A 22,353-nucleotide genomic window follows, 5' to 3' on the forward strand; every position below is an offset into this window, starting at 1 on the left:
TAGATTGTTTTTGTCAACAATAATAATAATAAAATAAAGTTTAAAAAAAAAAGAAAAATCTAGTACATGCATCCCCATACTGTGAATCGTTTTGATTGGAAAATGGAAAGTCAAAATATTTTCTGTCAAAGGGCTGCTACATCTGCTTCATCATTTTCCTCAGCAGTAATGAATATACAATACCAGTCAAAAGTTTGGCTTGTTTTGTCTGTATGTGAAAAACAGACAAACTATGTAAAAAGTTTCCTTACAGGATGTTATTGCACAAAACAGTGTGTCTACTAGACAATATGAAAACTACAGACCTGTAAGTGGCTATCACTATGATTGTCCTATATCCCCAGATTCCAAACTGATAGAATAACACTTTAATTTTATAGCCTACTTCTTATATCCTATACAGAATTTATCTGTCCTCATCTATCAGGTCACTCACCATCTATTGCTCTTCTTTAGCTGCTGTGTTTTATACCCTGATTAACCAACTAAATGATAAGGTACAAAGGCACAAAAGTTATAGCTGATGGCAGAGTTGAGTCCCAACAGGGATGGATCTACTGGGGTGGCATTAGGTGGCAGCTTCCACCCCTAAAGAATGCCTTGCCACCTCAGCTGCCATCCCAGTTTTGGACTATCTTAATTCAAAAATATGTATGTATGAAAAGTTGTGACTGGTCAGAAGTTTACAAGAGTGAAACTCCGATGTCCGAGTGCAATTGAATGCAGCAACAGATGACCCTCCCTGTATGTATGCTGCAGCTCGTCGTCCCTCCAGCGGGCAGCAGTTTCGTCTTCCACCGGCCCTGGCAGCTTTCTGTGCAGCCTCTCCCAGTCCCGGCCGCACACAACTGTTGATGGCTTGTTTTTTCCTGTTAAATGTGCTTGTCGGGTTTCCAACTTCCACTAGTAAAAAAATACAGAACGACCGCCGATGGATAATGGCGGAGCTGTTTTGTTGAAGCGTGTTTTAGTGACTCGTGTTTGATTTTGTGAGGGACGGATTAAACTTCACTAAACCCAAATATAGATCCACTTAAACCCAAATAGATCCAGTTATTCCAGTCGAGCACTTCCGCATTTCAAAGTTTAGATTTTAGATTAAACGCACAGAGAGAACAAAGACAACCTGCTAATCCCCGAGATTATACAAACCTTTATTCAACAGTTTGTTCCACCTCCCTTGTATTTGTACAATAATAACCATTGTTTGTATTATCAATGACAGTGTCCCGTTTTCAGCCAGGGGTTTTCACCTTGATAGAAAAGCCACTAGATGGCGCTGTAGAATAGTATTTCCCACATAAAAATGCTGTCGTGGATGAGGAGCAGTTCTCTCAACACTGAGTTGATTTTCAGGAAAGACCCATTTAACGCGAAAGTTGGGAAGACTTAGAGGATGATTCTTTATTTTTAGAAATAGCTTATTTTATCAAAATGAAGTCCAGAAGTCTCATCTGTTATTAAGAGATTCCTTTTAAATCCAATCTTCTTAAGACTTCTGTGTGATCATTTTGATCATTTAGCAACTGTTTTTTTCTCCTTTTAGACTTTTGAATAGGAAACCTAATCAACCAAAACCCACAGAAACCAAAGAATAATTGATAATAAGAGAGAAAGAAAGAAATGTAGACAACTTAAAACAACAACAACAACAAAATGTCTCTCAGCTGATCCAATTTGAATGAACTAACTCTCTTAGTGCCATTGACATTTTATTCACTGAGGAGGGATGTGTGGAAAATATCCAACCATTAGTCTAAATTAAATTAAATGTCTCAGTTGTATGATAATTCATATGCCACTATTTTCCCCCTAAAGTAACAGCAGTGTGCATCTCATTTACCTAATAAAAATTTCAATAGCCTATATTTATATGAAAGTTCAAAAATATATCTGATGCGTTAACTACTCTTATCTCCTCTTAAATAGGCTTTGCAGCATCAAACAGAACTGGAGTGTTATTTCATAAAATGACAGTGTGGCTGTCCCATCATATAGTCTAACAGTCTATAGTCTCCATCACTCAGTGTCGATATGATCATCAGCGCGCCGCGGACGCACTGTATTAAAGCATGGAAAACACCTGGTTTACATTTCGTATACGTACGAGCATGTATTATCACCTTAAGTTCACACCCAAGCTCTGAATTACGAACACAGCCGCCTTGATCCAGATCTCATCCTCCCACAGAAACACGGACAGAGTCTTCATTGGTGCTCCTGAAACCCTGCAGAGCACTGGAGCTATCGGGTGTCAATCAGAGAGAGAGACAGAGAGAGAGAGAGAGGGAGAGAGAGACGCATGGGATGCTGATGACTGATCCTCACTGAGAGGATGATATCGATCAGGCTTGCAGATTCTTTCCCCTCCAGTTTGATAAACATGCTGATGTGCGCAATCAAACCTTTTCTGCTCCTTCTAGGCTAATTGGATCAGGTATGTGTTACCAATCAATAAGGTTTGTGCAGCGTGTTGGTTCATCCTGTATTTTTTTTTTTTTTTAATGAATCATGATTTGCGCAATTTGGCTCACGGAGGGGGTAGGGGTGGGGGTGGGGGGGGGGGACTTGCATGAGTTTGCGGTGATTTATTCATTTTTCTTTTCATGTGCGTAGGTAATGCGAGCAGCGGCTGCACACTGGATGGGAAAGCCGAGATATCAATGCAGAACTCTTCAGCGCTGTTCGGGATGGTCAGCCACTGTCAGACCCCAACTTTCACAGACTTCACCGCCGGCTTGTCGCTCTCCGTGTACGGCAGCAAGGCGGACATCTGTGCGCGCCGAGCCGGGAGCGGCGGTTTCGGATCTCAGATTTGCCGGAGTCCCCATGACACCCCGACTCACATGAACTGCGCCAGCCCGAAGCGACTTAGCACGCCGGAGGAAAAAGCGCATCTGTCAGCCAAAGCCCAGCGCTCCTGCTTCACCCTCCCACCCGTGCAAGGTAGGCCCCGTCGGTCCAAATGTGAACACAAGTCTTTAATTGACGCTGCTGGAATGATCGGAGGTTACAAAGCTGATTAACAAAGCTGATGCGCTGATTGAGTGTATCCTAAACAACACGATGGGCAAATTGCTGCATCGTGATAACATTTAATGTAATAACAGTTATCGTCCCGATTGCAACAAATTGTGGGACTAACGAAGCAAATTCAGTCAAACAGCAGCTGCGTAAGTGTTTCCAATCCGACCAATTAGCAGTTTCGAGGTTATTTAAGATGGATAAAAGCTTCCATCTAAAGCACTGCTGCTTCCATATGGCTCCTCCAGAGCATCCTTTGATGCAGCTGTACTGTGTATTTGTGTTGAGAGCCCTGTTTGCAGTTGTGGATTAGGTCTGTTAATTAAACCCAGAGCTCAACTTGGATCGCTGGCCAATTCATAAATAACACCAGAATCAAAGCCTCTGTAGCACACAAAGGCCATGAGAAGTGATGTACAGTATATGCAATAACTGCCAAGCAAGTGTGCAATTTCCTATGGATGTTAACAAGGCATGGCAGCATTAAGTAGGACTGGTGTGACGTTGACTCGCTTAACTAAATGTGGAAAAGTTGACAACTTGGAGTTTGGAAAGTTTAAAACAATATTTTGATAATAATTTATTATTCATTTATTTGTTTTTTTTCTGGTTTTGCTCTTAATTTAAGAATAACATTAATCTTAAAAACAATTAAGTAGCTATATGTCTTCAAACTAATATTTAAATAACCTTCAGTGCTTTGCAAAAACAAAACAAAAAAAAAGAAAAGAAAAGAAAAAACAACTTTGACATGGGCTCATCAGTGAAAGTGAAAACTTTAAAACAACAATTACATAGATGAGATGAGCACTGTCATACAGATAGCATCCAGAGTGGAAACTGGGCTTTCAGACTCTGTGGAAGGCTGCTCCATCCTGTTTAGACAGAGTGTTGCTGTGAGAGGGCGGAGGTAATTACAGCCCCATCCTAAATTATGATTAGACGGAACAGACTTTTATATTAGCAATCATCCTTGCAGCAAGAAGAGGATCAACGGATTTGATTTTGTTTCTTCTTGCTAAACACAAACCATATGTCTGCTGAATGTGTCTCAGCATTTATGAGTTCTCTTGGAGCACAGTTGTGCCCTCAGCCCTCCATCCCCAGCATCCCCAAACAGAATGAATCGTCTCATTGTCTTTGCAACGCTTTTGAACTCGCTTCCCGTAAATTGTGGGAATTCAAGATGTGTTATGTGTTTGGTGGATTATGTCGTGCAGATTAATATTGAGGCAGACGCATACATATCTGTTTGTTTCGCTCTGGCTCTCTGAGGCTGTTGAGTGATATTTTAATCCATAAACCCACAAGATATTGAAATTATTAAAATTGTTTTTCAGCCTCCTTTGGAGTTCAAAAACACAGCCCAACATCTACTCCCTTAAGCACATAGTGATTCAGCCACACATCAAAACATGTTACACATTCATGATCTGGCAGTTATATATTTTTACATTATATTTTACTGTTGTACTTGGGCAATAAAAAGTTTCATTCGGTTTAACATTCGCTCCTCATGTTGCCATCTCTATCCTATATGCACAGTATTCCAGGCATTTTTATGTTTTTTTATAGTCTCCTTTGGTGAGCTTGGAGTATAAAAGTGATCTCAGTACTCATCAGTCTTTTGTATCATGCCTCATTTCATGCTGATCGTATTACATATACTCCCATTCGGGGACAGAGCTGGAGTTTAAACTGCATTCTCAACCATTACTTCAGATTTATAGTGAAAGGAATCTCTGAACAAACACAAGCTCTAATATTCATCCTGATGGAAACGAGACAGTGGGGGAAGAACTTACCTCAGACGGGAGATTTCTGACCTTTAACATGTACCCTGTGATTGCAAAATATAAACAGTTACTCAGAAAATAGAGTGATAAAATATAGCGCACTGCTGATGTTTCATCTAATGCTCATGTAAGGATTTTTCGGAGGAGGGAAGCTGTTGCGTACCAGGTTGTATTATGAGACGTTTGCGTTCAGTACTGCTCCGCTTATTTGCTATTAATCCCCCCCCAAAAAAATCAAATCTACACTGTAAGTGAATTTTTATTTATTATGTCAGTGTGTGTGCATCCATTTGTGTTTACACATGTATAAGTAAATGAGAGAAATAGACTGACAGTGAGTGAAAAAGCTTGAATAAAGTGCCGTCGTGTGGTGAGTGATACACTCTTGGATTACATTTTTACCAGCCTGGTAACTAAATACATTCTGTCCCCCGCATGAATTGAAGGACATTTTTTTTCTATGTAGTATAAATTGAGACTTATGTCACACCTGGTGCTTAGGTTTGGAAATCCTGCGTACACCACTGCTCTTCGTGGAACAGCGGCTGATCATCCTTACACTGCGAGTCCACTGTGCTATAAATATTAGTGCCCACCAGCAAAGAAAATATTTAGCTTGCAAAGAAAAACACTTGACCCCTCTTGAAAAAGAATATCAGGTTTGAATGAAGTGTGTACTCTAGCATCATTCGATACCTTGCTAAAGTTTCTCCTGGCCGGGACGATGCTGCCGAGTCTGTGAGCTTTTTTGTGGAATATGTTTGAGTTAGAGGAGTGTGCTGGAGTCCCTCACGCCGTCTCTCAGATAAATGCAAAGGTCTGTCTGTTGATTCAGCCATAAAGAGATGAGTAATGGACTTTTGGATTTGATCATTGTTGGAACTTTTTACATTTCTATGGCTATTCCTTATAGTCTCTTGCCAACACACACAGCTTGTTTCCTATAAGCCAGTATTTATGTACGTGCAGTATGCACACCTGTATGCAAGCACACAAACCCACTCGCATCCATTTCTAATACATGCAGACACTGTGCCAGCATACATGCTGAACACATACACTGTACACACATGCCATGCACTGACATACTCACACATATATGCATATACACACACACACACTTTTTTGTGGTGAAGTGGCATTGGCACCAATGTTGAATTCCCTCAAACTGACTTAGTTTCCTGTGTTTTCCCCAGCAGAATTTGTAGACGTCAGACTGCGGGGCGATAATCTGGCTGTTATGAGAAACAACCGACCATTACAGCACCACTTTGAGCCTCTGGTGTGTCAAACGCTTAATAACAGCTTCCCAGTAGCTTGTGAATAGTTTTGGTTGAATGAGAAACACAGTAAGTGCTTTTAGCAAAGTCGATTATTATAAACCAAACAATGTGGTTTATTTATTGTAATTCTTTATAGGAGAAGAGCTGAAACGATTAGATGATATTTTGATTGACAGAAAATTAATCAGCCACTATTTAGATGACCGATGAATCATTTTAGTTGTTTTTCAAGCAAAAATGCCAAACATAGTTCCTGCTCTTCCATTGTGATGATTTTCTGCTATTCTCAGTTTTACATCTTTGTAAACGGAAGATGTCGTTGTGGGCTCTGAGAAATTGTGATATGCATTTTTAAATATTTTTTTGACATTTTGTACATTTAGCTATTAATTAATGAATATATATATAAATATAATTGGCAGATTAATTAATGATGAAAATGATTAGTTGAGGAGGGAGAAGAGTAGGCAATTGGTAATAGATAGAAATGATCATCACTTGATCTTTGAATGCCCAGTAATATTTTGTCTTCATGTAAAACATCTGATATAGGAGATTACTTGACGTCCCTTGACGTTCTAAAAATATATATGTATTATTAAGTCATAAAAAAATATGGCGCTCAGCCGAACCTACAAGGGAACTGTTGCTCACACTTAAATTATCTGTTTGGTTAGTTGTCTAGAGACCTTAAGTAAATCTTCAGATTTGTGTCATATAAAATGTTTATATAGCTATAATTCTGGGAAAATGTTTTCTTCAGCTGTTTCAAGGGGTTTTGAATTTCTTAAATTGCCCTGTAATTCAGGCTTATAATTGCTTTAAGTTTGGTTTTGATGTATGCATGGGTCATATTATTCATTTTGGATCTCAGTCATTTTTTTGGGGGGGGGGGGGTTTGACTGGTGAACCAGTTGTCTTTTATGTCACTGTTTTATCAATCACACCGAATCAAGAGTGTGACAGTTGGTCTATATAAATCAGTGATTGAAGAGTCTTAAGTGGTGAAGTGGTTGTGTGTTTTAACTTGTTGCTTAATGGGTAGGCAAGTGTTGCAGTACAGATATTTAAGTGTGAGTTTTGACCACAATTTAAATCAGGGGTGTAATGTTGAACATTTATAGTCTCAAAGCAGCGTTTGCTCTTCAGTGCCAGGTTGGTGTTGCTGACATTTGCAGATCATGGGTCTGTGGAGTCAATAAGAGTATTATTATTGTGCCACAGTATGACTACTGAATGAGTAATTCGCTATAGTGTCATTGTCTGGTTTCTGAACCGATAACTGAATTTAAAGTCCAAGTACAGAACTTGATGAGAAGACCAGTGAAAGTCATAGGGTTTGTTTTTTTTACCTCCAGCATCCTCACAGGAGATATTTGAAGAAGAACGAGCTACATTTTTATTTAGTGCAATGGTTAAAAGGGACCTATTATGCTTTTCCTCATTTTCAGTCAAATATATAATGTTACAATGTTGGATGTTAATATTAAACGTGGCCAAAGTTTCAAATAATGAGGTAAACGTATGTAGAAGTAATCCCTGTAAGCAAAAAGCACCGGCTTCAAACTGCTCTGTACGTTCAGTTTTTTTCTACTTTAAGCCCAAGAGACGTCGACTCATGACGGATTTCTTTATATGGTCATCTACTCCACGCACAGTGCGTGGGATCACTGCTCCGCTTCGCTAACAGTATGGCATTTTTCCATGTTTTGGTGGTAGTCATGCCGAGTCATTACTCGAGTCGAGCTGGCACTCTGTGAGTGTTTTTCCATTGCACCGCAGGGCAAAGAAAAATAAGTAGTTTACCTGTTGCTGTCGTCTACAGCTCTTCATCAAACATCATCATCACTGTGACTTTTTCTGCTTGTACTATTCCTCCCCGCATTATTTCTAACTGATCCGCTGAACAAAGAGCTCCAAATATCTCCATATGTTGTGTCAACTGGTTGTTTTTAGCACTGCTGACGAAGCTCTGCTAATTCAGTGAGGAACATGTTTCACTTCCTGTAAATTCTTCACAATAAAAGTATCCCATTATTTAGTCATTTGAAAGCTTTTAATTTGAAGCAGTAAAGCAAGAAATGTTGGGTTGGCACCGGCAGTAACATAACATGACTCTGATACGTGCTGCGCAGCAGGCTTCTGGAAAGCTGGCCAATCAGACCAGAGTTGGCTCATCAGGACTGAGGAGCTGAGACTGCCTGTTAGAGACAGAGGCTGAACTGAGGGGCTGCATAAGATAAATATGGAGATTTTTGCACAATGAATCATGTCCCAGAATAAAAACATAGAGCTGGAAATGAGCATAATCGGTCCCCTTTAAATAATGGTAGCAAAAACAACCTCCAATTCAGATATTAAATTGGCTTAAAGTGTTTCTTATCTGTTGAATTCCACTTTATTAAAATTCGTTTTGTGTAATATTGCATTTTCATGTGTATACAGTATATACTGTAGAATACATTATGGCATTGTACTGTTTTTTTGTATATTGTTGAAGTATAGATGTAACATGCACTAGGCTGAGTGTGAGAAAATCAAACCCTGCTGAATCCTCAAATACTCAGGAAGCTAAAATGTCAGTTTTTCCCTGCTGAATTGAAGTGAGTGAATCCTTGCTGCTTCTGCAGTTGAAAATGTGTTCTCTGTGGAAGAGAGAATAAGTCAACTTGAGCACCAAAATATCGCTTTATTAAGTGCGGTTAAAGTTTGACAGAGTAACTGAGAATCTCAATACCACTGTCAGTCAAGGCAAGGCCAGGTTAAAGCAGCTGTCCTCCCAGATGTTGGGAAAGACTGATCAACCCTCAGAGGAAACATTTCGCTGTTACAGCCGCTAAAGGATATTTGACCTTTTATTGAACTTGTGGTATACTTAGTTTGACTGTTGAGGTTGACCAGGAACTTTTTTTTCTCCACCAGATAGTGAAAATGTTATACCATACATCTTTGGTATCACTTCTCAATTTGCACTCAGCTGTGTTTTACATAAAACTTGCCAACAGGAGCCCACTAACTAGCTAACAGCCAGACATTCTCTCTTTCTGCATTTTTGCCTCTAAATCATGTGTAACTATACCTGCGGGCATGTTTATGTATATCAACGTAGTGCGGTGATAGTAACATTCAGGAGGTTTCTCACCAGTAAATAAATTCCCATGATCCAAAGAGAGAGCCTCAGCCCACATCTTTGCGTCTAGTATGAGCTCAGCAGTGAGTTATGGGCAATTGCGAGGGTGCTGCCTGGGAAGGGTGTTGCAGGGTGTAATGTTTGCAGCATGTTCCATTGATTCATAAAGCTGAAGCCCGGTGATGATTCTGCAGCGGTATTCCCGTAAACCTCTGTCTGGCCGAGAAATTGAGGAGCGAATGCTGGGTAATGGAATGAGAGCGCCTCCTGAGTCACAGCCACTAGAGAGGGAGAGTGAGAGAACACCCCTGGTCTGGCATCTGGTTGGCTGAATCACCTCAATCAAACTTGGCCAGAATTATACATGACGTGTGTGGAAACAGGAGATAAGTGGCAGAGGAAGAGACATGTTTTGCACAACTTGACTTGAGGTTGGATTCAAAGACAGAGAAAAAGATTTATGGGAGGTTATGAATTGTTCTGTTTGAGTATCCTGTGAATAGTTCTCTGAAGTTGCAAAATGAACATGTGCCTGTGCGAACCCACAAACAAGTTTAGAATTTAAGCACTGGTGCCTCTCCGTGGTCCTTTTCCTTCTCCATAGTCAGTGTCAGTCAGGTCAAATGTTCTCATTCTTATGTGACCAGTGTGGTATGACTATGGCATCTCACTGTAACCAAAAGCATTCTGACTTTCAAGAGCCTGTGCATCCTGCCAATGAATCCAAACAGTCACACAGCAAAAATATGATCTGGTTTGAGTAAGTGTCGAAATATCTCTGGAATACCAGAAGAAATGTGCTCCGGGCCTCAGTTTAATCAAGAAAAGTTGGCTCAGATATGTCATCATATAAATGTATTTTTAGCCCAAACCTTGCCTTGAGAAGTACTTAAAAGTTTCACACACTACACTTTCAATGATGAGGGGATTAAGCTGCCAGGTCCTGTGAATTAGACCAGATTTGTTTTACTTCTTAATTTGTAGCAAAGATAAAGAGACTTCTCCATTTCTCTCTCTCTCTCTCTGTTCGCTTGGACAGGCATGCCGCAGCTGACCGCATGTCTATAGAGCCTGTATTACTCATGCATTTTCAGACAGCAGCGACTCCTCTCGCAGACCTCTCTGTGTATGACTTAGCACACGGGTGGGTTTTTGATTTACATCTCGGCTGTGCCACTTGCTGTTCTTGGCTTGACGCTGCTGTGTTTCATCAAAGAAAAATCCACTCCACTCTGACTGTGGCAGTTAAGACTGCCGTCCGCCGCTGTGCTGCCTCTGCCAGAGCGAGGCCGAGCGCTGACTGGGCACTCGCAGCTGTCAGCTGGAATGAGAGACAGAGAGCGAGAGAGAGAGATGGCAGGAGAGACGATGTGGCCATCAGGACTCTAAATAAGCAGCAAGAGCACAGTTTGCGTGATTGTGAAAGGGCAATTTTGGTCATCTGAGTCAATCGTGAGGTGGCTTCTGCTTCATCTTTTCCACCAAAAAGTATTCTACTATCAGCACTTTATCATAACTTAGCTGTGATCAAGATGTGAGTAACATTCACAACATGTTTTTATTGCTAAGAGCTGCATCAGAGCTCTGTGAACAGGTCAACATTTAAATTTGCTACAGTAGTAGTTTTAAATCTGAATGCTCAACATGTTTAAATAGTGTCTGAAATGACCCTTTTTACAAGGCTGGTCATGTTGGAGATTAATCAGCCAACCAATCAAAGAATGGCTTCAACCGAGTGGGTAAAAACAAATGGGCAAACATGATGCGAGCCGAGGCTGTTTTAATGCCTTCATTAGAGCGGAGGAGAAAGCAGCCAAAAAGCTTGAGTTTTATCCTCTCTCTTGTTCTCTCTCCGTCTCTGCCAGGAAGCTGCCATGGGGCAGTGCCCAGTCAGCTCACCGCACCATTGGCTGGCGCTGCCCCAGAGGACTATGAAAGACATTATAAAGTCTAATAGTGCAGTTTATATAGTTTATTAGTGCTCGTTAATAGAAGCCCAGCGTTGTGGAAGAATTACTTATTCGTCATGTGCAATGCAATCCAGCCCCTGCGCTGAATTAACTTGCTTACCAGGACTAATAAGTGCACAAGAGACAGAATAAAGGTTCCTTAAAGAAAAAGCACTTTACTTTTGCTTGTCTGCGGGTTGACATCAATCATAAACCTTGAGCGTGACTACTTGCACTTCTGTACTCTGCTGATTTGGACTCAGATATTCATATGTGAACTACGTCTTGGCAGATACAGATCTGTAAGCATTATTATCCCAGATAGAGAGCCAAGTTTCATCACACAGAGTCAATATCTCTTGCATTATTCTTTCAAGGATATATTTTAAAGCACTGGCAAGCAAATGTTTGAGTCATAATGTATTATAGTTTATGTATTGCTAGAGGTCTGGTCTGCTAAGGTTCAATGCAGAGAGTGATATCATCGTGTTCATCCAGTGTCAGGCAGCGTTGTAGCGCAGGTGGTGTTTTGTCAAAATGTTTCTTTTTTAGTCGCCGTGTAGCAAATCTGAACAGCACAGTGCTGCATGATGTGAGGAAGTGGAGGATTCTGGGGCGCCCCGTTCAGGTTAACGCTTGTATGTCCAAGTTGCAGGGAGCTGGGAGCCTCGCCAGGCCGACTCTGGATGTTAATAAAGTTTTGAGAATCCATGCCAGCACTGTGATCTGTAATGCTTAGGGTTATTTTTACAGACTTTTTACAGACAATTATATTTGAAAGGGAAGGCTGTTTTTTCAGTGGGCTAATATCAGAGCAAGGAGATGGCATATGTGATAAGAAGATGCAATTTCCCATGATGTGATGCTGTGAATTGCATGCGTTTTTTTTCATTGTGTGGGAATATTTTCTGTATGAGAACTGCAAACAAGCAAATTACACTGTTTTTTCTTGTTTTACTTCAGTGAAGTTTTGTTGAAAGTAAATGTATTTTTGCAAGAATTCTCTGCTTCATGACAGCCACACACTCTAACACCTGGTAATTATCTAAGTACGACCATAGACAGATGGCATCTGAGCTGATGTGCTTTGACATTTGACGAGGGGAGAGTGACCATTGATAATTCCTGGTCCATGTTCTCAGCTAAACCAAGGAGTGCCTATTACTTCTCCTCCTTGTGTCTGTCACATGTCATTGTCTTTGTTAAATGGACTTCGACAGCCTGGTTGCCAAACAGGGAGTTGAAGGAGTCTAAGATGACTTTGGCTTGTAGTCACATTACTGATGTCGCTGCCTACCAGAGATGTCGGCTTGATTTCACTCTCTAGAACTGAAAACCACATCTCACAGATGAGGTTGTTACTCTGGCCAGAAGTTTTCCACTGGAAAGAAAAATCTGTTATCTCCTGGCTCCTGTAGTATCTGTCTGCTTTATATTTTCTACATCAAATTGCATTTGGAAGAAAACTGTGTGGTTTTTATTCTGTTGTCCTGTAATTCTAAATGAGGAAATAATTCAGCTGTAAGCTGTTTTGTTGAGGACAATCCCCTCTGTTCTTCTTTGATTTATAGTTGCCAAGATTAAATGTAGGACCTCCTTTGTCTATTTGAACTAAGGCTCATATGTGCTGTGCAATAAGTGTGTTAAATGGATCCACATTACACTGAGTAATAGCCTCAGTATGCACTCTTCATTAACATGCTTAACATTCCCCTCAAGACCCAGAAGTCGGCTTCTATAATACACTGCTTAACACAAACATCATGTTGGACACTTTAGGATCTCTTACGGGGCTCGTTGATGGCAGTTTTAGTAGGGAGCAGATTTGGACGGTGCTTGTGTGCCAGTGTATGTGTAAATGCTAATGTTTAGGGCAAAGTGGAGGACAAGACTGACTCGTTCATGAACTCTGAGCATGAAAACCTTGAAAAGTTAATAAAAGTTTTGTTTTTTGCAACAGAACAAATGATCCAGCTAATTAGAGCAGAGATTCGACACAAAAGTCTAGTGAAGAGGTTAATACATTGCAGTGCAAAATGTTATTGTTTTCAGCTTTTTTGGCTTGAGGATGAAATATGTTGCAACACTGGTCAGTCACTTGTTGCGTGTTTCCAAAACGGGACACGCAACCTCGTTTTATTTTTTTGTAAAGTAAGAAATCTCAGTTTCTGGCAAAGTAAATGCTGAGCAACTGATATTTATTTTTAACAGCCCTATTAATCAGCAAAGACATATTATGGTTATTAAATGTTTTGGGACAGTAGGAAACATCTGTGTCTATTTGGTTTTGTGCATGTGCATCAATGCATTCGCACATACTTTATGTGATTAGGTATGTGTGTACATTTAGATGTCTGTTTTTATCAATATATGAATAGTTTTGGTGGGCGGGTTATGTTAAAAATGAAACTTGAAAGATGTGAACATAATGGGAACCAGTGCGTAGCTGTCCTGGCTGGCTTGACATTTACAACCTTTCCCCCCGGCTCAGCGTTCAACCTTTAAGACGAAGCCAAAACCCATCAAGAGGAGCTTCACTCACCTTAAAAGTGCTACGCTGAGATTCTTGGATCCATACAGACAAGACACATGGGTTCACACGGCTTCAGTAACCAATAAACCTTCCCATTGCAGGAAATGTCTCTTATATATCACTAGGAGTTTTTGACAAGAATATTTAGGATGAGTACCTGGCTTTCTCCCCAGTATGTCCTCACTTGAAGCTGAGTCACAGATTTAGTGGACGGATAGAGGGAGTGAAGAAAGGAGAGCAAGATTTCTCTCTTCACAGCACATGTTGACTAATACCGATAAAAAGCCTAATCAGGCACTTTCAGCTAGTATCGACAGTGATCTAATAGGCATGTGTTTGAAAGTTGATATGAATTAGGCAGCGTCAGAGCCGTGACAGCCAGGTGCTGAACACTTGGCTCAATGTACCGGAGCCTCGGCCAATTGGAAAACGCTTTGCAGAATTTATCTACAGCCTTCTCCCTTGACAAATTATTTTATTGTTCCCACACAGTTGGTTTTCATTTAGTCTTTTGGCTAATGAAATGCTGAGAGCATGTGGACTATTGTTATTCCTTTATTCAGCATAGATACTCTGACTGGAAGTGTTCACATCTGACAGTACACTCCCCATGCAATAGAAACTGACCAAAAAATGACACAAAAAGTATAGAGTTGTGCACAGATGGCTCGCGGAGTATGATACTTTAGCATATACTGTGAAATCTTGATTTGTTTATTACTACATTGCTGATACTGTATGTGCCTTTCTGGCATTACCTTAGTGTCTGTCAAACAGGGTAATGCTGCTTCCTGAAGGAACGACTTCTTCTCCCCTCGGCGAACTCCAAACCCTGCTCCAAAACCTTTAATCACATTATTCAGTGTGTCTCATGTACCCGGACTTGTAGATATGCTGTGTGAGAGCTGCAGATGGGAGAGATAGAGTGAAACTCGCCTCGCGTCCGAGCCCTGCACTCTGCCTGACCTGAGCTCAGTACATCAGGACTAGGCCGCTAATCTTTTACAAATGCTGGGAGCCTCCATGACCGGGCCCTCGCTGAGATGGCTTAGTCAAAACAGGCCTGCTGCTCCTGAACACAACCTCAGCCTCCCTAGCTTAATTCAAACGCTGATTAACTAACAAATACCTGCTGTTTGTTCCACAGCATTACACAGCCCGGTGCGTTCTGCAGCGCTCCATGGAGTTTGACAGTGTGTTTGCTGTTCTGTAGAGGAACACACAGGCCTACTGTGTTATAGGCATTTCGGGATTTGTTGGTAAGATGATACAGGACAGGCTATGTGTGCACAACCATAGTAATACTGCAGTGGTTGAGGAGATTTTTATAGTTTAATCCTTGATTATATCTTTCAGGAGAAGTGCTTTGTTCTCTGAGCTGGAAATGAACTACATGAAGAAAAGTTTAGCAATGTTGCTGTGCTGAATTGTGAAAACCTTTGGTATTTTCAACAATAGGACATGAACAACAAATTGACATGTTTTCCTTTTCTCCCTGTTAGCATTTGTAACACTCAAACTGTGATTAATATTTATTGTGAGAATAAATCCCCAAAATCAGCAAGTAACAATTCACGCTGAGAACCATAAACGTAATAGCCAAGATTTCGACTGTCTGGTTTGAATTGAATGATTTGGTGATTAGGATGGTTGCTGGTTCAGTAGTAACGTTACGTCATCACAGCTTCTCCTGCCAACTAACTTGACTGGTAAAGCAAAACAAATATTTTTTTGCCCACGACAGGTAAAAGTGGTGAAAGAAGGCCTTTGCTTCCAGTTTCAAGTTTCATTTCCGTTCTCAGTCACCCCCAAACACCGTCCTATGTTTCCAAGAAAAGCCCTTTGGTTTCACTGCTGAGCACATTCGCCGTTGCACTTTATCACAACAGTACCGACAAACACATATCAGACATGCCAGTGCCTCGTCTTCTCATACATTGTCACTGTTTATGTGGGCTAAGCCACATTTTCTCTGGGCTTCAAACAAACACCATGTAGTTCAGGCCTCTTGCCAGGCTCAGGCGCTGGGACGGACTCTGTGCACAGAGCAGTTGGCACGTCGGACATGTTGAATAAAACATCACTACTTCAGCTGTAACTTGTCCTCTTTGAGAAATGTTTGACTTTTCCAAGTATGTTTTATTTAGAACGACATGGATTTAGAATAAATTGTGAAATTCAGCTATGTTTTTAAAATAGTTTCTAAAATGGTTTCAGCAGTCATTGTGAGTGATGAATAATTCAAGTTTATTTTTGAGTCATTTTTATGCATATGTGGTGCTTTGATTATCTACTCATATCTGATCACACAGAAATAGCAGTGTAGCAGTGGTGTCCAGCATAAATTGCCAGTATGTGTTTTTTTTCACTATTTGTAAATGTTAGAGAACAATTTGATACACTGGGAACAATAAATCTTCCACAATTTTTGCAATAACACAGTCATTATTGTTCTAAAGAATGCTGCTTTTTGTTCCAACTACAAAAAAAAAAAAAAAAAAAAAAATGGAGGTTCAAGAACAAATATAAACTGAATTGGATGAATTATCAAAAATGAAACTTAGCAAGGATGCACTTTCACTGGAGGCCTGGAAAAGGCTGCAGTTAAATATTTAATGTATAGCCCTTAAAACCGCAATTCAGCAAAAGTCAACAGGACTTGTTATCTATGTCCTTGATAGCTTTAGCCATAAATGTAAATGCACAGTTTACCACAGCGCCCACTTTTACAGGGCCAGACCTGTCATTTGACACGAAAATATGGCCAATCTAGGCCACTGTAACGATGCCAGTCTTCTACAAGCCTCAAGAGCTCTGAGCCATGAAGGGAGTCCAGCGAGAGAGGCAAAGCATCAGTATATGTACACTGCAGCCTGCCAAAGTACACTCATTTAACAGCACAAAAAGACTTGCACTGAGAACCCGCATGTTTATGTTAGGGATGATGTAAAATGGCCAGAATTCATATTTCACATCAAATTTCTCTTTTAAGATGGCTTCTCTCAATTTTTACATGCAAGGAAACAAACATTTGCATTTCAAAGTTCTTCAAATAAAAATAAATGAAAAGCAAACCCTTTTATGGGTTTGGAGACTATATTGGAAAACAGGTCAGGGGCGAAGTGAATATTTTTTATGGTTCGTAAAAGAGCTTCACAATGAATGCCAGGTTATGTGAAAGGCTTGACACTTTATTCAGCCCTTACACTCTCGGGCCAAGAGCAGCCAAACAACACACATAGCAAAGGCCAAGTGATCCAAATGAAGAATGATTTCTTTATTTCTGCTTGTTTATCGTCTGATTAGGCTCCTTCTCACCACAGACATATCCAAAAACCTATCAGCTATCAACCTTCACTTTTCCTTTTTGAGTTTATCACGCTCAGGTTGATGTATAATCAATCCAGTACTCAGAGCCATCTGTATTTGGTCCTGGTATTTGCTGTTGCTGTTACCCACCTGGTCAAAGCACAGTTACATGTAGTTATCAGTGTGTCCTCACAACTCAACGGTTCTGGGTTTATTCAGGTCCTGCTCCTGTTTGATTAAGGTCGTTTCTGTGTGTAGTTTTTCTCCCTGTTTATCTGAGTAAATGAAGACATTCGCATTAACACAATACTGTAAGTTGACTATACAGTAAGTATGCATGGGTGTGTGTAATAATGCATATAAACTGTACTTCATCCACATAGATACAATGCATTCATGTCCATATAATTTGAATGCACAGTAGTTTTTGCTTAGTTACATGTGTTATACATGTACATAGTGAAGTGGACTCATTTAAAATATGTGATACACTATATACATACATTCTATATATATATATATATCATCTGTGTATATTACATTTAAATATGGTATGAAATACAGTATGTATACTTTAGAAGTCTATTACGAATATACTGTTTATCTGTTTTTTGTTACATGACTATGTTCACTTTAAGAAGGATATTATGTGGTTTGTATTGGGGCTGCAAGTTAACAAACAATTATTTAATCAACATTTATTATCAATTAATGTACCGATTATTTGATAGTTTGTATAGTATGGTTTTGTATCATGTGCTGTGTGTTATATGTATGACATACGTACATATACATATACATACATGTACATGTCATGTACACATCTAACTTCCCGTTAGCTACCGTAGCCAACGGGAAGAAAGCCCTCTAGAAATCAATTAGATAAGCTAGCAGTCCTGCAGCCATAGAGCACTGGATCAGTATCCAGTCAGGCTGCTGATCTACTTGTTCATATAAAAATCAACGGACAGAAAATATGTTATCACTGTCTCTGTTGCGTATTCTTTTATTTTGTAAAAACATAAACATGCTACCAGCCCAGTTCGCTTTTCTCATCACATACTAAAGAATTGCTATCTGCTTTCATGTCTCCATTATAGACTAATGAACAAACTCATTTTTTCTCCTAATGTTTTCTTCTGTTTTCTTCCTCCTCCACCCTGACTCCAACCCCTGCTGTAGTTACTTGTTTAGTTTGTGTGACGCAATAACATTACTCAAACTATTACTATACACACATCATTACAATAGCTGAATAGTTGGAAAAAATTGTCTGTTTTCACTTTAATTTATATGAATTTTATGGACACAGAGATTTTGTAGTTTGTATTTGTTAAAAAAATACACCATGACCTATAGAGTTTTGTCTCTATGAATCCACATTTATTTTCAATACAAGCTCACCTTAGATGACATTCCTGGTCTACAGGTGATAGATGATAAATATTATGTTCTGTTGAAAGCGTCGCTCGTGGTCCATTGACTCTGTCCTACATTTGTCAGGACACACTGTAAAACTGTGTGTTTGTTATAGCACCAAATCTTAAAAATACCAATCTCTTTGCACTGTTATTGTTACTGTGGGTGTTTGACCTTACCCACAGTCAAACAGAGTGACAAGCTCCAACTTCGAAATAGTTTCACTACTGAGACAAAACTCGTGTCTCGCATTGGCCGTAACCGTCGGCTGACTCACGGGGTGAAGGGACGCAGCAAGAGCAGAAATCATAATAAAAGGAATCTTATTACAGCCATTAAACAAGAGAAGGGAAACACAGGAGGGCTTTAATGCCTGGACATCTAAAATGCTTACGCTGTGAGAATATATTTGCTCATAAAGCTCTTTGATGGTGGCCCTGTCCGTTCCAACACACAGGGCTGCTGTCTGTGTAAATAGCTGTATATTGACCTCCCACCGCACAAGATTGAATGTGTTTCCATAGGTGTCATTTGGTACCATTTTGGGGTTTTTACAGGCCCCACTGTACCTTAGTCCCTGTAACTGCGGGGGCTCAGGAGTCCTGCCATCACTTCTCAAGCGATGGCCAACAGCATGCTCTTCCTGAGGTTGTAGAGGGATGAGGGGTTGACTGCCCCCTCCTCCTCCTCCTCCTCATCCTCCTCGCAGCAGCATTATGAAGCTCTATTTGATGTGAAGTGATATATAATGTCTGTTGGACTGTCCATCTCAAATTACCTAGAGTGCGTGTTCCTGTCTTTACTGTATGTGTGATCTGTGTTTGTGAGTGTGTGGTTGTGGGTGGTATGGGGGTGGGGGGTCGCCAGTCCCAAAGCCTTTGGTGAATGAGGACTCCCCACACAATAAAAGAATGGTATTGCTGACTTCCTTAGGTATGTGTGGTTTGAAACTCAACACAGGTTTGCTCAGTGGAAAACCTGGGGCCCTCTCTTATTTATTCTGTATATTTATGAAAACCCCAATACCGTGCTGCCCTTGAAGTGCGTGAGGAGGTCCCTCTTCAGCCCGGGTTATGGTCATTTTTCAGGCAACTTAATGCCCTTTGGTGGCAGATGTTGACTGCTGGCTGTTGGTTTGAATCAGTTACAGACTACCATTCTGCTAAGAAGAGGCCACAATAAGTAAATCTTCTGAAACGTCTAAAACCGCGTTGTAAACAAGTGAAGTAATGTCACTTTATGACCAAACTGTAAAAGTAAGACATTTTTTAACAGTGCATCATCAGATAATGATTGTTATAACAGCCATTGTTATAGTGTACTTGTTCTTGTGTCATGTGTCCTGTGTTGTAATCTAACATTTGTTTTGAGGATACGCAGACAGATTTAGCCCCTTCTGTTTGAGCAGATCAGCTTTCTGCAGGTTTAGAAACCGGCGACATGAAACAACACCAATAATCTAATCAAAATAAAAGCTTCCCCTCTCTGCCTCCGCTGTCAAAGCAAACTGTGGACTTTTGAAAAAGTCATTTTCCTCAAAGAGCTGCATTTTGGGGCTGAGTTAACCCCTAATTATCCTGACTAGCTAGTATTCATTGTAGACACTATGGAGAAGCATTGGCTTCAACTTAAACCGGAAACTTCAAAAGCCAAAGCAATTACTATGCATGCTTTGAACATATCCTTTTCACAAAGTAACATTCCATTATTCTTCCTGCACTAAAACAACAAATAGTAACAAAGAAGTAGGAAGTGAAATTGGATTCCTCTTTTGGTTCCCAAAACATCTGGTTTGGCCCTTGTTTTAAACAACTAGCATCCCCTCTGAGAATAACAGAAGGTTATGTGCACTGTGTGTAGGTAACAAAATAATCATTTTCAAATGTTTCCTCATTCAAATGTGATCTAATTACCAACACTTAAATTCAGCCTCTCAGTTGGACCACCGACCATCAAGGGAATTTTCCTCCAGACGTTTTCCTAACTATTCATTTATTTCTCTCCCACCGCTGCCCCTAAACCATTAAAAAATATACAGAAATTGCTGCAAATTGATCACTTGTTTTACAGAAGTCATATAAATCTCTGCTGCTGTCAAAACGTAATCGATGGCAGGAGGCGGCGCTGGGCGAGAAGAAGAGAGAGTATCTGTCAGATGGGCCTCGGTGCGTCTGCGACATGAAGATACTCTCATGTTCTGTGGTTGAGTTTGGCCACTGTCATTTCAGAGGAATTTCCTGCCATCTGTGTTCAATCGAATTCTCTCACAGATTTGGGTTTGCTTGTAAATATTGGGTGCTGGCTGAAGAGGACTGAAGGAGCACTGTGAGTTTTGTGCCGACAGCCTCTCGGACCAAAATGAGCAGGCCACCGTTGCAGGGATGAGCTTGGCTAGCAATGCCTTTTTAATGGGAGCTTACAGCAAGACAGAATAGTATCTGGCTGCTCTTGAAAAAAAAAATCCAAATCTGATTGAATCTTTTTCACTGACCTCGTAGCTTGGTGTGGCTTTTGTCGTGCCTATTTTTAGTCATGGTGGTGGCATGGATTTAGGGATTGGGATTGTCGGTCAGTCAATTGGTTGGTTGGTTCACCACTTTGGTCCAAACTTTAATATCTCAACAACTATTGGATGGATTGCCATGAAAATTGGTACAGATATTGAGGCTGCTCAGAGGATGAATCCTAATGACTTTTCCTCTAGTGCCACCAGATTTTTGCTGTCATGATATGAAGAAACAAAGACTGTTCACTTTTAGCAGTTTTTTATTCCATTTGCATTACAAAAAGGAAAAATATGAGAAATAAAAATTAAGCTATCATGAGTCTCTTTCATTTGTGAACAAAGCTATCCTTACGAATGACCTCTATTTGACAAAAGCTATTTTCGTCGCCCAGCCATTATCAACAGTACAGATTTATTGTGCTGTTATAGTAATTTTGACAAATAGACGGCCATGCTGATGTTTGACAAATATATCTGATTTCACTTCAGTTTCAGGGGGACGTCTCCAATGTTTGGATATGACTCGAATGGGCACACGGACAAACTGAGGCCTATTGTTCGGAGGGAGCAAACGCAGCTTCTGCACTAAATCCCCATGTGTACTTTTTACAGCGGATTTATATACATTGGTTGTTCTCATGAGTGAACACAGCACACACAGACAAAAACACAAGCACTCAAAGTAACATGTACACACACACAGATTCAGGATCTAAACCTTTCAAATAAACACTGATTGAAAAAAAAACACATCATAACACTTTATGCTCAGTCATTGCAGGAAATAACTTGATTCTGTTGAGAAGTGTACCAGTCGCACCTTTAACACTTTCTCTGAGGGTGTGGTGCTTCAAATGCTCGTCAGTCCAAAAACTCTGCACCAGCTACATCACTCTGCCAGTATTTACTGCCGCCTCCCCAAACAGAGCAGCCTCTTGTCTGGCTTTGAAGCACCTCCTGATCCCATGCCGAGGTTTGGCCTGGCTCCGCAACCGTGTTGTTCACCAGTCCTATAAAGGTGTCTGTCACCGGGCCAGGTGTTCCTGTCACGTCTACCAGCCAAGTGCATCATGTCTTGTCAGTCTGCCGGTATATCAAGCCAGTCCATGGGCCTGACTGATACTCTAGTTTGTGCGCTGTTTGGCTCTTACAATTGTGTGGCTTTTCTGCCAAATTATAGGATGGGGTTTGGCTGAGGACTCCTTGTAAAACTTTGTGATCCTTTGTCTGATCCTGGCAGTGTACAGATTTGAGGGCAAAATCTTGTTATGATAGTGATTGTCAGAATAGAGTTGTGGCTACTCATGACTTTAATGTGGTTTGTTGACTGTGCACATTTTTGTTGTATTAACAAATGTTCTAAAAGAGTTTGACTTGAAGATAGAATATCTGCTTATTTTTTAT

General features: G+C 40.4%; 1 protein-coding gene across 2 annotated transcripts in view; it reads left to right on the plus strand.

The window, feature by feature from the left end:
* The first annotated feature begins 682 nt into the window (after positions 1 to 682).
* Positions 683 to 22,353, plus strand: part of LOC122988865 (zinc finger protein GLIS1) — a 76,573-nt gene continuing 54,902 nt past the window's right edge. For both annotated transcript variants that reach the window (XM_044361506.1, XM_044361507.1), the window contains exons 1-2: positions 683 to 2,437; positions 2,617 to 2,946. In XM_044361506.1, the coding sequence (XP_044217441.1) occupies positions 2,664 to 2,946 (283 nt within the window). In that variant the 5' untranslated portion in view covers positions 683 to 2,437; positions 2,617 to 2,663. The remainder of the gene's footprint in view (positions 2,438 to 2,616; positions 2,947 to 22,353) is intronic.

This window comes from Thunnus albacares, chromosome 9 (assembly GCF_914725855.1).
Source record: "Thunnus albacares chromosome 9, fThuAlb1.1, whole genome shotgun sequence".
Classification (NCBI taxonomy): domain Eukaryota; kingdom Metazoa; phylum Chordata; class Actinopteri; order Scombriformes; family Scombridae; genus Thunnus; species Thunnus albacares.